The sequence below is a fragment of the Seriola dumerili genome, unplaced genomic scaffold, assembly GCF_002260705.1.
Source record: "Seriola dumerili isolate Sdu_G_001 unplaced genomic scaffold, Sdu_1.0 BDQW01000242.1, whole genome shotgun sequence".
In the NCBI taxonomy this organism is placed as follows: Eukaryota; Metazoa; Chordata; class Actinopteri; order Carangiformes; family Carangidae; genus Seriola; species Seriola dumerili.
This window is the reverse complement of record NW_019174497.1, coordinates 108,268-123,950: the sequence shown is the minus strand read 5'-3', so window position 1 is coordinate 123,950 and position 15,683 is coordinate 108,268. Positions and strand designations below refer to the sequence as shown.

General features: G+C 41.4%; 1 protein-coding gene across 1 annotated transcript; it reads left to right on the top strand.

Annotated features, from left to right (window-relative positions):
• Positions 1–10,817: 10,817 nt before the first annotated feature.
• On the top strand, positions 10,818–14,393 carry LOC111229585 (protein phosphatase 1 regulatory subunit 32-like). The gene is made up of 11 exons (XM_022755960.1): positions 10,818–10,944; positions 11,059–11,182; positions 11,613–11,775; positions 11,886–11,931; positions 12,148–12,248; positions 12,937–13,002; positions 13,099–13,185; positions 13,265–13,330; positions 13,461–13,555; positions 14,164–14,268; positions 14,361–14,393. The coding sequence occupies exons 1-11, from the start codon at positions 10,818–10,820 to the stop codon at positions 14,377–14,379; spliced, it is 999 nt and encodes a 332-aa protein (XP_022611681.1). The 3' UTR covers positions 14,380–14,393.
• Positions 14,394–15,683: the final 1,290 nt, after the last annotated feature.

The following is a 15,683-nucleotide window of genomic DNA, read 5'->3' as shown; positions in this document are numbered from 1 at the left end:
TTGTTCTGACCTTACTAAACCCCAGTATGTAGATAAGCAGTAACTATTCCTTTTACCATAAACAGAGCTTGCACATTTGACACACTGACCATAAAGCATTGTTTTAAAACAAATAAGGAAATATTTCATGTTTTATATGGAATGCATATACAAATATGCAGTAATTTACAATCAGAGTACAAATGCAGAGGTGTCAAAATTTGTCTAGATAAAAACACACTACATGAGCAGTCATGCTCAAGGTCATGAATCTTCCATAAAGGTAACTAGTACCTCTAAAATATTGCAAGAAATATGCCATATACAAAGTATATGAAATATCAAATGTAATAATTTGTATACTTTCATAAGATACAATTTCAAAATCAAACTTTAGAAAACAAAGTGTGACATACTTCATCAGAAAGAAAGTTTCACACTCCATAAAATAATCAGGAGTCCCAAACATTATGTTCTGTCACTGCCAGCAGTCAAACAGCAGCACCATTAAAACGGATAGTGAGCTCAGAGCCAAACAGTATAAAGGAGAAAGCAATTTCCAAATCCCAGTTTTATTATACTGCCACCTGTCTCACGCCTCTAAACTTATTGCGTTTTGTTGGCACCAACACTGTCAGCAATGACCTTCAACAATCCTGAGCTCATGAATACGGCATGGCAGCGTTGCAGATGCTCAGTCAAGACTTTTTTTTTCAGACTTGCTCCACTTGGTGCACTTGCTCTCCTTGTGTCCAATCTTTCATCGCTGCTCCGTTCCCTAGTGAAGCCAACTGGTAGCTGCAGGTGTGGATAATTACAGTTTGATTCCTGAGCTTTAATTCAAGTTGACAGACACAGCCAACACTGCTCACAACTTTGCCACTGAATAAAGGCTCTCAAAACAGACTTTTTGGTTACATAAATGATACCTTTCCCCAGTGTATTCGATATCTATCCCTTCACTGTTCAGTCTGTGGAGTATTGGAAAGTTTCTGCAAATTTCTCTTGCATTAAATGCCAATTTGTGTTTTGGCTGCATGACTAGGGATGGTAATGTTGTTCTGTCGGCTGGTCAGCCACTTTTGTCCGGACTGAAATATCTCAGCAACTACTGGATGGATTCCCATGAAATATTGGACAGAGATTCATGGTCCCCAGAGGATGAGCCATACTGAGATTGGTGACTTTACTTCTGGCACCAAAATGAGGTTGACATTTTTTGTTTTTAGTGAATAATGTTAACAACTATTGGAGTGACTGTTTTGAAATTTGGTACAGACAATCATTTCCCCCCTGAGGAATTATAATAGCTTTGGTGATCCCTTAATGTTTTCTCTAGCACCATCCTCGGGTCAAAATTTTGATTAGTTCAATACTTTGGTTCACGACCAAATACTTGCAAAACTAATGATATTCAAATCAGACTCAGCTGTACTTTTTATTTAGCGCTAATTAGCAAATGTTAGCATGTTAACACGCTAACCTAATATAGTGACTGTGGTAAACATACCTGATATACATCAATATTGTCATAGCGCGCACGTTAGCATACTGATGTTAGCATGTGTCTCAGTACAGCCTTACAGAGCTGCTATCATGGCTGTAGACTCTCAGTCCTGTTATCAGTCTGTGTCGCTGGACACATCCATCTCCTGGACTCCATCTTCTTTGAGATGTTTATTCCTGGGTGTGTTCCCCCAAATTTATCATTGTCACCCGCAGCCTTCACTTCTCTGTTTACTTTGTAAATAACTGAAAGCTTTATTGGCTGAAGGGGTTGCACCTGTTTGCCAAGGGATTAGCAAGATATTCTTCTGAGCCTGTTGATATTGTTTGTCCTTGTCATACTCTCAGCCCCGTTCTTTCTTCACTAGTTTTCCTTGATGGATATGGCTTTCTTAAGATGAGCGTCAATGACTCACTCTGTTGGAAAGCTGCCTGCTTTGCTGTAGTTTGTGCAATATTAAATTAAGGGTACCCTGTACTTTAAGAGTTGGGGAACTTAAGGTGTGTGTGTGTTCGTGTGTGTGTGGTTTACAATCAGGCTGAAGGAACCTCATCCTGGAGGCACTGCAGTTGATGTTTTATTCTGCTGAATCATATTATGACGACTGCGGCAGCCCAGAAGTCTTCTGGGTCACCTTTGTCATTGTGTCCAGTCGGTCCCTGTGTGAGTCTCGCCCTGCGCAGACGGACCTCACCTCCCCTAACTCACCCTTTCAATTGTTTTAAGCATCTGGTGAAAACCAATGTGACTTCTCCCAATCAGGGTTCAAGTAAGCATTATTTGAATGGTAACAAAATGAATATGAAAAACAATAAGTAATAATATCTTTTTTCTTTTTGTTCACATTTGACTGTTGGTCAGTGTGTATGTATGTGTGTGCTTGGTGTTCTTGTGTTTGGGTTTATTTCTTTACAACAACGTGATAAGAAAATCCTTCTGTTTTTGAAAACTTTATGTAAATATTGTTGGTGAAAATTAACATTTGTTGTACGCCGAGTTTTCATTTGTCACTTGAAATGATGAAGAAAACAATGATATTCATGAATAACAGTGGTGATGTTGATGATGCTGAAGCTGATTATACCTGCCCTTCTTGAATAAGGGCTTTTGATGTCCGCTGTATTTTTGTTGGAGGTGTCGTGAGGTCAGGGCAAGAGAAACAAAGGGAAGGAGTGATACCCAACACATCCCAGGCCCACTGTAGCAACACTGCCACATACCTTACCCCACCACCCCCACCCCCAACCCCCCAAAACACACACACACCTCCAGGAAATAGATGATGTAGCCTGTGTTATTTATGCCATAAAACATCTTTGTATTTTTATTACAACCAGCGTGTTCCCTGGCTGTGTGAGGGGATTGTTCACCTCCCTGTGGAGTCAATCTGCCCCGGTCGCTTGGCATCACATCTCACCCTGTCTGCTTATAGGCTTGGGGATTTACTGTAATGCCATTGTGTTCGACGGGATTGGCCCTGTACTGACACTGATGATGCCTTCCTCATTGAATTTGGAGTCACTATTGCTTTGCTGGAGGCCATGCATGGGGATGGGCATGTATGTAGGAGGGAGTGGAATTGAAGGGGAAGGACGTACACTTCCCGTCTGACCCTGTAAAGGGAATTCGCATGCTTGACAGTCTGACTCTTATTTGGGGTTAGACTCGTGATTAAGCACAACTGACTGCCGTGAACTCGCCCGACTAATGTGGAGCTCAGAGTGAATAGGCCCGTCTCTTGCTTAGTCAGATATTTGTAAGAACTCTCAAACTCCAGCAAGAAAAACCCAGTCTTAGTGTGAGAGCCAAACTATGAATCGCCATAGTGGAAATAAGGGGTTTTAATCATCAACATAAAGTGAGGGAGAATAAGCTTGATCTTTCCAAATGTCCAAAAGATGCCCTGTGCCTTCTCAAGAGACATAGCCCTCTGCTGCATCCAAAAATTAAAAAAACATGCACAGGGCTGTAGTCCAGCTATTTTCACTGCAGGTGTCTGTGCGCCCACTTCCCTATTTTCCATATGCCATAGCCTTACGTATCTGGCTGGGCCTGTGTACAGTGCAGGGATGGAGCTTATCAGTTTCATATGACTTTTCGGACTGTCCTCACCTCAGACCCGATACGATACAGCAGATACTCCCAGCAGCCGTGTGCAGGAAGGACAGTGGATACAATCCTGTCTTCATTTGTAATACCATCCTTCTACTCCCTCTCACGGGAGTCACAAAATACACACACGCAAACAATCTGCCGTTTATTGATGCACTGAAAATAAATTCTGACTATTTTCCCTAAATCCAGATCCTTCAGAATATGTATTTGTCTTTCGTTGCTGGTTGTAAATAGACTTTGTGACTCAGTTAGAGCAGCCTCTAACTCCTGCCATAATGTGGACCTTTTTTTGATCAGGTAGGTAATAAGCAATACACTTAATTGATCTTTAACGCCATACTTTGAAATATTACTTACCGAGTCTGATTGAGACTCCTTTGCATTGAGGGATGTCGAGGGTAACACTCCTGTTTCTTCACCTCTTTTCTCAACTTGCCACGGCCCACCTCTTCAACAAAGAGCGCTCTAACTTAAAACACACAATTGTGATGTGTACAATCTAATTTAATGTATTTATTTATGTATTTTTGCCAACTTTGTATAGTGTATAAATATCTATAAATATATGAAAAATGACAGTACTGTATAGATTTTAGCTGCCTGGTAAGGTTAATAGTATATACTTGGTAGACTAAAAGAAAAAGCGTAGAGCTGTTCAAAAGCCAGTTACTGACAAAATGCTTTCTGTAAAACCCGGTGCCACTGGCTCTTTTTATATTCTAGGTTTCGTTTCTGGTTTATTTTTTTATTATAGCCAGTGGGATCCAAAGTGTGTGTTGTTCTTCTTTTTGTCCGTTTGTTAATCGGTTCGTTTGTTGTTTTTTCTTGACAAGACACAGCGAGGTTCTGGCAGCCAGGAGAGTGCAGTGGAACGCAGACTGGGACCCTGTGCAGTAGTGTGTGCGTGTGTGTGTGTGCGTGTTAGGTGTGTGTCCGTCCATGGTAGTGCTAGTGCTCTCTGTGCAGTGCCTCCTCCCCTCCCCTCCTCCCTCCTCCCCTCCCCTCTCTGATGTAGTTTGTCATGTGACGCAGTGTGTGTTAAGGTGCAGGATGACTGTGTTTGCTGAAGCTGGCAGATGTCCTCTCTCTCTTTCTCTCACTCGCTCGCTCGCGCTCTCTGTGTCTCCCCATTTACACCCTGCTTCTTCATTACAACGCTTTGTTTTAATCCTCCACCGGGTATAGATTTCCACTTCCTCTGCTCGATTGTTCATTTACTCTCCCATTCAGCAGGTAATGCATACACCTACCAGTCTAATTTCCCAGTAATCCATGCTTCCTCATCTGTCTGTGATTCTTTGTCCATTAACAGTGCTCATCTGTCACCCACCCACATCACCGTAGAGCACCTTGTTTTTCTGCAGAGCTCTGTGGACCAGAGAATGATTTAGCACAAAAAAAGAGGGGATTCATGCAACTCATCCCTGGTCATACCTTCATGGTTTTCCCTTTTGCGATGTTGTGCTGCTTCCCTCCTCTCGTTACAGACTCTGAGGAGAAGGGCAGCTGCTAGCTCAGCACACAGAAACACAAAGCAGCCATATTCAAAAGTCAAGCACAGACCTGTGACTCAAATCTATGTTGTGGTGGCTTCACTGCCGCCCCGTTTGTAGCAAGAGCAAGAGAATAGCCTTAAAGATTGGACCAACTACACAAAAGAAGTAGTGGGATATGTGCATTTGTAGTGGACTATTATTACCTTCCCTTTCCCACACCAGATTTATTACTCAGTATTCCGATGTGTTGCTTGGTTGCTCTGTACATATCTGTGTAGTGCTTCTGTTGATGTCCCTGTATTAGGATAGTAACGGGTTCTTACTGGGCGGCCTCCGCAGACGTCCTCTCCCTCCTGCCTCGTCTCATTTCCTCCAAAACTTCAAACATTCCATTTGAATCTCAAGTGAGCGACATTTTAAAGTTGATTAGACCTCACGCTGCCTGGGAGTAAAACAGCAGAAGGACTGAACCACAGACATTTCCACTGGAGCCATGATAATAACCAAGACGTCTTGTCTGTGCTCACGTCCCTCTGAGAACCACAAACCCGCAACTGACAGCACACTCAGCATAAAGACCCTCGCACACGCCCCTTTGCTCCTCCAGACCCGCCTCCGCGCCGACTGCACCTGGCTCTGAGAGGTCAATGGGTCACCGACTGGTTTGAGGAGCCACTGACCTCCCGGGGGGGGGGGGGAGAAGGGTGAGGTAGGTGAGGAGGTGGGAGAGCCCTGGGAGGTGGCAGAGAGGCGTGTCTCTGTGGGTCACATCCTGGGTCAGGAGGGAAGGGAGCGAGGGCGTCTCGAGGTCAAACCCAGTAGCACTTTGGTTGTGCGTTCCATGTTTTTTTTAGCCTCTCCTGTTTTTTGGCCGAGCGGACTGTGATCTTACTGATTGATTTTCTCGTTCTCCTCCACCCATCAGTGTTACAGAGTGTGTTGGGTGGACGGAGCCATGGAGCTGAGCTCTGATTTTGTTCCATATTAAAGAATCATTTTTACTACATCTGTGTCCAGAGACTCATTGGTCCTCCTGTGTTTTTCCTCTTTTTGTAAGGTTACTGACACTGACACTGGAGGTACACTACATGGCCAAAGGTCTGTGGATAACCAAACATTACACCTGTGTGTGTGTGTGTGTGTGTGTGTGTGTGTGTGTGTGTGTGAGATTGTTTAACATCTCATTCCAAAACCAGCATGATGCTGTAGTTGGAACAATTAGTAGAATAATTAATTTGTCAACAGAAAAAAAAAAACTGATCTGCGACAGTTTTAATAATTGATTCTGTCGGTCGGTCCACCATTTGAACTTAAATTTTGAAAAGATGTTCATGGTCCCCAGAGGGTGAATCCAAGTCATTAGGATTTTTCTGTGACCCCTGATTTTAACTCCACCATAAAGTTTGAATGAAATATTTTATTTGTTTTATGGCCATTTACTTGCAAGCCTAATCACATTCCCATCAGCCTCAGCTGCACTTTGTGTTTAGTGCCAATTGGCAAATGTTAACATGGTAACACACTAAACAAAGGTAGTAAACATGCAAAGAATTCTACGTGCTAAACATCAGCATGTTAGCATGCTGACATTAGAAGTTAGCTTGAAGCACCGCTTGTGTGGTTGCAGAAGTTTAGTGTTGTTTAAGCAAAAATACCGAGAAAGTCATTAGTTCCAGTTTGTCAAATGTGTGTCATCACTGGCTTCCTTTGTTTTATTTAATAGTAAACCAAATAATGTTTGGGTTTTGAGCTGTTGAGCAGAAAAAATAAATCATTTAACTATTTCAACTTGAAGCTTTCCAAAAGATTGGAGGCTGCTGGGATTCGCAGTCTGGTTCATCCACTCCAAGCTTTGAAAACCATTTCTTTGCCGACCTCATCCTGTGCATGGGTGCATTGTCATGTTGGAACAGGAAAGAGCTGCCCTTTGTTGTGCTGTATGCATCTATATGCTGCAACATCACTGTGTATGCCAATAAATTGAAAGCACAGAGACCATCAGCCCCAGAGCAAAATGTCTTCAGCAGAGGCCACAAACTTGTAGCAGCACAGTGTTTCTGTGTCCTGATTTTTTCTTGAAGTGTAATTGCGGTGAAATTAAACAGCAATATAAATAATTAGAAATTGTAATGACACCATTCCAATTTAACATGTACCATCATTTGGTGATAAAGGTAGCAATTTGCAAAGGTTGTGTTTGCCTTTGAGAGCAATTAAAAATGTATAGTGGAAAGCATCTGCTCTGAGCTCCACATTAGTCAGCATGAAGATAAATGAATCACACGGCTACATGCTACAGTCTGAAGGAATCTTTCATCCCATTTTGAAGGATGATGACAGATTTCTCGTGTAGTTTAATTAGCTCCTGCATTGTTCATACAGTTTGGCTCACTTCTGAAATCACACACTTAGTTATGCTGTGTTAGCTCAGTGTTGCAGGTTCAATCCATCAAATATGCAGTTGCATAAACACTCAAAGGCATTTTCTTGCAACATCAACATAATAGTGAAATAGGTTGTTTTTCTTGAATTTCATCTCTTTCTCATCGAGATACAGGATAACCTGTCTTCTACATGTCAGGAAATGTCTTCTTTTATACCTGAATCTCCCTCTGCTTATCACAGTCTGCCTCCTTAGCAATACATGCACCAAAGATGACTTAAACTCCAAATGGAAAAAAATGACAATGCAATTTACTCCAAACTGTCCATGCCAGATTTGCCTATTAAGTACAGCAGTCAAAAAGGAAGCAGTAAGGCGATAAGACTGAGAACAGTGAAGCGTTGAAGCAGAGAGAGCACCTCTGAGACCTGACACAAAAAGAAGGGTCTTAGCGCCTGAGCTGTCTCTTTATGTCTCTCTAAATATTAATTCCATGCTGTTCTATGGCAGACAGAAACAGGTTATTGAATCGACAGAGAAACCGTTGAGATTCTCCTCCCAGTGCATCAGAGGCAGAACTGGGCAGGAAACACAGACGAGCACTGAGCCAGCCGAGCTCCTGCAGACAGGGGCCGAGGTTTCGTCCCTCCCTGAACTACAGCAGACGGCTGCGGGCAAACCAAGCGCATCAACTCAACGGGAGACCCTCGCTTGCATCACCTCCATCTATTTTTAGAACCACTGCACCCACCTTTTTTCATCTTTTAAGCTCCCTCTGTAAGTGCTATCTCAAGTGCAAACTGTTGCAGAAGGTGAAAGATTTTTTTATATGTATATTTTTAGAATTTTTGTCATTTTGAACAAGAATGTGGCCTATAGCTGAGCCTGGCTGCAGCACAGTCATTTTCTATGTGAATTATGCAGATGCAGAACAAGCACAGATTGCTGTGTTGCAGAGATGAACAATCAGAAGAGAGCTGAGAGTCTGCAGGTTTTCATTTCAAACAGAGTACAGCAGGTGCTTCCACTGATCAGTTCCTGTCTGAATCTCAGGCTGAAGTTGTTCTAATAAGTGAAATCATCTGGTGTAATCTTTGACTGGAATGAAAATCGGCGCCTGGTCTATTCTTGCTGTATGGATCCCTGTGAATTTATAATTAGAAATGCCAATAATGCGCACATTGTGTTTAAGAGAAAGGAAGCAGGAAATGAGACTGTCAGTTTCAATGATGCAGGCGTTTCCCTGTAGTTATTTTTTGGAGGAGATAATGAACAGTTCCAGGCTTGGCACAACAGTATGTCAAGCAAGAAAGACTGTGGAACGGCAACACAAGCAACAGCTTGGTAAAGATAGGCTCTGCACACTGCCAGCGTTGGACAGATGGAGGGAAGAAAGGGAGCAAGGAGAGATATTGCAGAGGTGAAGAAGCAGTGTGAATCCAAGGAAATGAGATGAAAAGAGAAGGATTAAGAAGTGAGAATTAAAGGAACGGTGTGGAAACGATGTGACTGTTATGCATTGTCAGATTTAGTGATCCAAAGGTTGATCAGTTACATTTTATACATGTCATTCAGAGACCCACCCAATGATGAAATGGTGAAGAAAATCATGTCTGAGGAGCATGTGGGATCTGTAATATAAGGCAGAGGTAGTTTCAGACAGAGATCACACTGTTTTACCTTTTATTTAACACAAAAGTCCTCCTCTTGGGGGGTTAATTAGTAAGAGTATGTGTGCTTGTCTGTGTCTGGAAAAATAACACTGATGTCCAGCTCAGACTGTTTTTCCTGATGTCCCAAATACACCAGCAGGTGAGTGTCCACTGGGTTAAACTGAGAGGCTCATCATGTAAATGTGCGTGTGCAGATGTATAGATGGTGTTCGGACATTTTCTCCTGCTAACATCGGTGGATGATAACTCCCTGTCTCGCATGGACATTGTTATCAAGATGCCATGCAAATTTCAAGCCATCCATCATTTTTACATAACCTTACATCTTTTCTGGGCTTGACTACAGTCGGGGCCACTGTGGCATCACACTGCCATCCAGTGGACATGTGCAGTAGCTGTTCAGGCTGGAGCTGTGCATCTGATCGTTAAAGAGTCGATGAGCTCCAGGTGGAGAAATTCACCTTACAGCAGCACAAACCTCAGGTCAATTTTACATTTACAATTTTACAATCTGCACCATATACACCACTCTCTACCCTCAAAATGGATAAAATTATTTGAATGACAAAAACATGGTTGAAATATACACAGTACACCATAATAGTTACACTTTACTTTAACCCCTGTGTTTATAAGCAGTATATAACCATTTTAAAATGCAGCTATAAGCAGAAATTAGGATATTTCTAGGTGTTTAAGTTATTCTTATTCAGTTAAAATGTACTTCTTCTTAAAGTCCTTCAAAACAAATTCTGTGTACTGTATACTATTTATGTAGAGGTGATCATTAAATTAATCTGGACTTTATTTTTCTGTCTTTAAATTTGTTTTTTTTTACCTGTGTCTTTGATTGTAACCAGCAAAAATAAACCTCAAACTCAAATATCATCCATTTAAAAAAGCACATTTGGAAAATTTAAGATAATCTGAGCACATGTAAAAATAAAAAAACACAGATATTGTTCATATGCAATAGTTTGCTGTGTCGTTAGTTTTTTAAAAAAGCATCTGAATGTTAAACAATGTTTAAACTGCTGACAGTAAAGTGGGAATCTTACAGTTTTCCCTGCTGCAACATTAAATAACAAACACATGACAGGACATGTGTTAAAGAAATAAAGCACAGACCCTGATATACAGTAGAAACATTATTAAACTGTCGGCAGCCAACCTTTCACTCTGGACTCATTCTTCAGCTATAATGTTCTGCCCTTGTGCTGAATCACCTAGCAACAGAGACCTGTTTACCTACAAAACCCCACAACACAGAGAGGTGAGCAAACAGCCCAGAGTTGCAGGTACATCTCAAGAGTAAGTGAAGCTTTCCCTTGCTTTGGCAGATCCTGTTTTTTTCTGGGGTAAGTTATATCTGCTGTAAACACAAATAGCTGTAACTGTACTGCAGTGGTGCTGTTACTCAGAAATTCCCTCCTCACTCAAACAGCACTTAATAAAAGGAGCACTTATTGCATTATTTCCTATAGGTGCTGTAATTGTGTTTTCACAGAGCTTTGAGTTTGTTTGGCTTCAGTCCAACCTAAAAACAAAGGAGTTACACTTTGCTTGCTTCTTTTATTTTGTGGTTACAGCAGTGCGCACAGGCCCTGAGGATTTCTGCTATCCATCACTGTTGTCACTGACAGTTTCCATTACAGCAGTCACAGATGGCTGAGCCGAGGAGGACAGTCACGGCGACTGTTGGAGCAACAGGCAGCTGGGGAGGACTGACCAGTGACACACTCAAAGTCTATAAAACTTCTTACAGAGCGTCATATGGGGAGAGGGCGCGAGGTGAGAGAGGAAAAGTTTTGTTTCACATGAAACTTTAGAGTCAAACAGCTTTTATCATATTGATTAGGATTCAGTTTAGGATTCTGATGATCAATGTTTGTACGACTGTTTTAGACACAGGCAGAGTGAACCTCTCTTCACACCTCAGACGTGTCAATGAGACAGGCTACACAGCAAACCAGAGACCAGCTATATATTACAGGCCCAGTCTGGACCACACCGACAACCCCCAGTTTGGGTGAGTGGTCATAGAAGGCGAGAACTGGTTCCCTACAGGCTTTGACTATAACAATAACATTTAAATGATCTCAAAGTCTCAGTTGGCATTACCACACTAACATTATTAGCTTTGTCCTTTGGTTCAGTTAGCTACATAAAGGTTACAGCACTTACTGGATTTAAATATTAAGTAACCACTGATCTCAAAAATTGGTGATGTCAATTAAACCCAGTTTGTAGAAATGATTAAAATCAGCTCTGTGGATTTGCCTCCGCTCAGGTGCAACAGAGGTGAATCAAGTTTTGCTTGTGGTGCTCAGTGCATTGAAAAACTGGATTCACACATTTCTACAGGCTGGTCCCTTCACTGATTCAATTAAAGCAAATAGCCTGACTGTGATTAGCTCCAAGTGTTACCTCGAACTCGGGTGTGTTGTTTCTGTCTACAGACTGCTGTTATCTGACAGTTTGATGTCTCAAACCAAACGGCATTACCAGCCCCACATCCGCTCTGATTGTTCGGGGTCTTTGCCAAACCTCATTAACAGATCCAGAGACAGCGGCTTCTGTTATCTGAGGAGTCACCCAAGAACAGTGGCTGCCGAGGAGAAGGTAGGACGTAATAACAAATACACTTGGGAGACGTTGATGAGTGTCACATATGTCATAAATACTGAAAAGTAAATTTCTCATCACCTGTCTTCATGAATTTGTTTCTTCAGACAGAGTACCAAAGACTGTTTGGGCCTCATCGCCTCACGCCAGCAGGTAAAAGAAAGCTTGAAAATGCTGAGACTTAAAGTCCAAGCTTATGTGAAGTGAAGGTTTAAAGACAAGAGAAACAGGAACAGATGGTCTAGAAAAGAGAAACACACAAGACAAAGCACCAGTTTGTGAAACTACATTACAGACTGCTGTTTCATAATAAAATAAATAAAGACTTCTTATAAGTTTTTTGTTGCATTCACACTGTTGCTCTTCCAGTTTCCCAAAACCATGTGACTATAGGTCCTAAAGGAGAGACTGGTTTCACTGAGGGGACGGAGCTTCAGCTTAACACCTTTCAGGAGAAAAACAGCAGCATGGTGAGTATTGTTCATTGAGGGTAAGTCTGATTGTATTCTATATTTTACATTTCTTTATTCACATTTTCTTATTGTCAGTGAATCCCATGAAAAGATCAAAACTAACAATCAACTGATCCTTTGAATTAGTAAAGGTTGATACAGTCTATCGTATTCCTCTGTGCAATAGAGCCAGGAAGGAAAACATATATGAGCTGCACCATTGCACTGGGTGACGTACTCTTTAACTGTAATGACCCTGGGGAGGGGAGTTTATTTTAAGTCAATGTCACATACATCGTCCTGCTGCTGTTAATATTCTGCCAGAGCACAAATATTCACCAACAACTGCACTATTTACCCCCTGTTTGAGTAACGTGTGCTTCTAATGACAGTGCACAGATGTTTCAGGAAAGGTTCTTTAAAATAAAGTCTGCAGACATTTGTTGTTTAAAGATTTACATCTTCAATATGAACAAATGATCTCAAGCGCAGTGCAGCAGCAGCAACAGCAGCAGCAGCAGCAGCAGCAGCGGGGAAGATGGAAAATGTTTGAGAGACGGACAAACATGATGGTTTGTTTTGGCTTTTCATGGGGTTTATTGACAATAAAGAAAGATACAGACTGTTGCTAACCTCGTCCTTTAATTATCATCATTTAAAATGAGACCAACTGTTTCTTATTTGTCTTTGCAAACTTCAGGTTCAGGTTGAACCTCCTCAGACTCACAGCTCAGTGATGAAAAACGACTTCTTGCGACCGTCATTTCTGCAGGTTGATGCACAGTACCCTCCGACTCTGCCCTCTCCTTTAAAGTTGTCATTTCATTATGTGTAAAACTGACAGTGTCCTTCTGTGCTTGTGTTTGAGGGCACCGAGGCGATACCGGGCCTGCGCAGCCATTCTTGTCGAGAAACAGGATACACTCGAGGTGCCATCGCTCCCTTGGCCTGCCCAGTGAGTACTGACCCCCTCCTCGCCAGCTGTAGTAGATTTAGATTTTATCACTTTAACAGCTTTCCCTCTGCTCTTCTAGAGCTCCCTTCTGCCATCACCCCAGACTAAAAGTAATGCACTGACTGAGAAGACCATTGGAAAAAAGGTTAAATATTTCTATATCATAGTCTTTCTTCTTTTATATAAAAATGACTTCCATGTTTGGAGCTGTTATTTGGACTGTTGAGTGTTGTGGTGTTCACTCTGTTGTGTTTGTTGTGTGTTGTGTTTTTTAGGAGCCCACAGGGTCTCTTCTAAATGCTCTGAACAACCAGCCTTTCCCTAATACACCTTTTGATTGTTCACACTTCACGACACATTATAAAAACAAGTAAGTGTGTTTGGTATTTAGATCCTTCACTTAAGTGGCAAAACCAAACTTTGATGATACCCCATTGAAATAAAAGGCCTGAATTGAAAATAGTACCAATACGCAAATGTACATATGTATGGCATTTATGTACATGTAAAAATGATATATGAAACCTATTAGAAGTTGGAACTATTTTATATATCAACATATATGTCTCTTCCATATAAATCTGTATGTTTATGTATGTATGCTTATATTGTAGACACGTTACATACATATATATCCATCCCAAAGCCTGTCACTATATGTTGATATTATATACAGTAGAGTCCAAAAGTCTGACGCCAGTTTCCCAGGATGTGAAGAAAGACATGTCTAAAATCATTAAGAGAACCATATATTTAATATTTGAATAAACTTGCATCTAACATAGACATTTTTTGATATATGTATATATACAATTTTTACTATGGGTATTTCATATGTTATAAACGTGTATCATATGTCCAGAGGATGTATATGCCTTTCAGCTAATTCAGACTATGTATGTTGCACTGTTGCATATATCATTCAAACACCTGTTGAACTGACAAATATCCAGTTTAAAACTTTGTTTTTCTTTTCAGGTTCTGTCATGATGCTGATTTAGAAAAGCTGAGATGCGGCCACACCGGTGCAGGAGTCATCACTGCAAAAATGCACAACGGCTACAATCGTCGGGACATGGACAGGTACACACATGTTGAACAAATCACTACACATCACAAGTCCCGTCATGCTTATGTTTTTCCTTTGACTTACATGACCCCTTTTTATTTCACAGGTTCATCTTTAGGGGCTAAATCTTCACACACCCTGAGATGTTACCTTCACAGCTGGCTACTCATCACAAAAATGAAATTGTGGGTTTCTTCTCATCACATTACTACCTACATGGGTATTTATTTTCTCATAAAAACTGTGGCTTTGTGAGGAAGAACGGTTGCAGTATTACATTTCCTTATAATCAAATCTTGAAAACCTTGATCACCCCCACGTCTGTGTTGTTTTACAATAGTCCTGTCAAAAAAAATGGCTAATTTTCATCTCTTTGGGAAGTCCTTTTTGTGTGAGTTGAAAAGCTGCCAGTCAGACAATTGTGTGAAGTAAGCAGTGTGAAAGCCAAAGAGGGAGTGAAGGCGTTGAAGCACTGTCTTTAACCGCCTCTCTGTCACTGACCTACAGAGAATGAGAGGAGTGTAAACCAATGAGCAAAATAATTACACTCAGACTGAGTGTGGCACTGATTCCTGTGGACGTCTGTGCTGTGTCAGACTGTTTTGCCACCCACAGCCATGGAAGGAGCAGCCGAGCACGGACCGAGGAGGAGGATCGAGTTTCCACCACCGTCACATTATGTGTCATTTACTGCAGCTCCATACAGGACGCACACATACTGTGGACCAACTGTCTGAAACTGCAGTGGCTTTACATCACCCACAAAAGTCACATAAACTAGATTGTGTCAAAACAAGAGACACATAAAACCACACTGAGGGTCTGCAGAGAATTGTTGGTGTCAGAATAAGAACAGTTAGTAGATCTAGTTTAATTAGCTGAATATATGAGGTGAACAGTGAAATAATAAACTTTATGGAAATTGTAGTCATGCTCGTGGCTCTAAGGATGAGAATGTGGAGTCTTTTGGTCAGTCCATCACTTTGGTGCGCACCGAAATATTTCAGCAACCACATTCATGGTCTAAAGCGGATGAATCCTAATCACTTTGATGATCGTATGGTCAACTTTCCACTGATTTCTACTCAAAAGACCAAACAATCAATCAATAATGAAAATAACTTGCAGTCCTTGGTATGTCACTGATACCCTTACATGTATGTAATAAATACTGTATGGTTTCATGTGTGTAATGGGGGCAATGTTGTGTGTCACTTTTTGGAAATATAAAGAGAAGCAATCATCAGTTTGAGTCTGTTTCCCCAACACTGACACACAGGAGTAGGGAGACACGCTGCCACACGAGACCGAGCATAAATATTTCAGCGTGGGGATAAATATTTCACTCTTTCAATTAGATGTGAGAAAAAGATATGTGGAACGAAAGAGGATTAGATTACATACGAGCCCCACATGAATAATGAGTACA

Excerpts from the sequence above, each read along its gene's own strand:
- LOC111229585 (XM_022755960.1), top strand. The coding sequence starts at position 10,818 with ATGGCTGAGCCGAGGAGGACAGTCACGGCGACTGTTGGAGCAACAGGC. Across the intron at positions 13,003-13,098 it reads TGCGACCGTCATTTCTGCAG|GGCACCGAGGCGATACCGGG; the intron begins GTTGATGCACAG and ends CTTGTGTTTGAG. Across the intron at positions 13,556-14,163 it reads ACGACACATTATAAAAACAA|GTTCTGTCATGATGCTGATT; the intron begins GTAAGTGTGTTT and ends TTTTCTTTTCAG.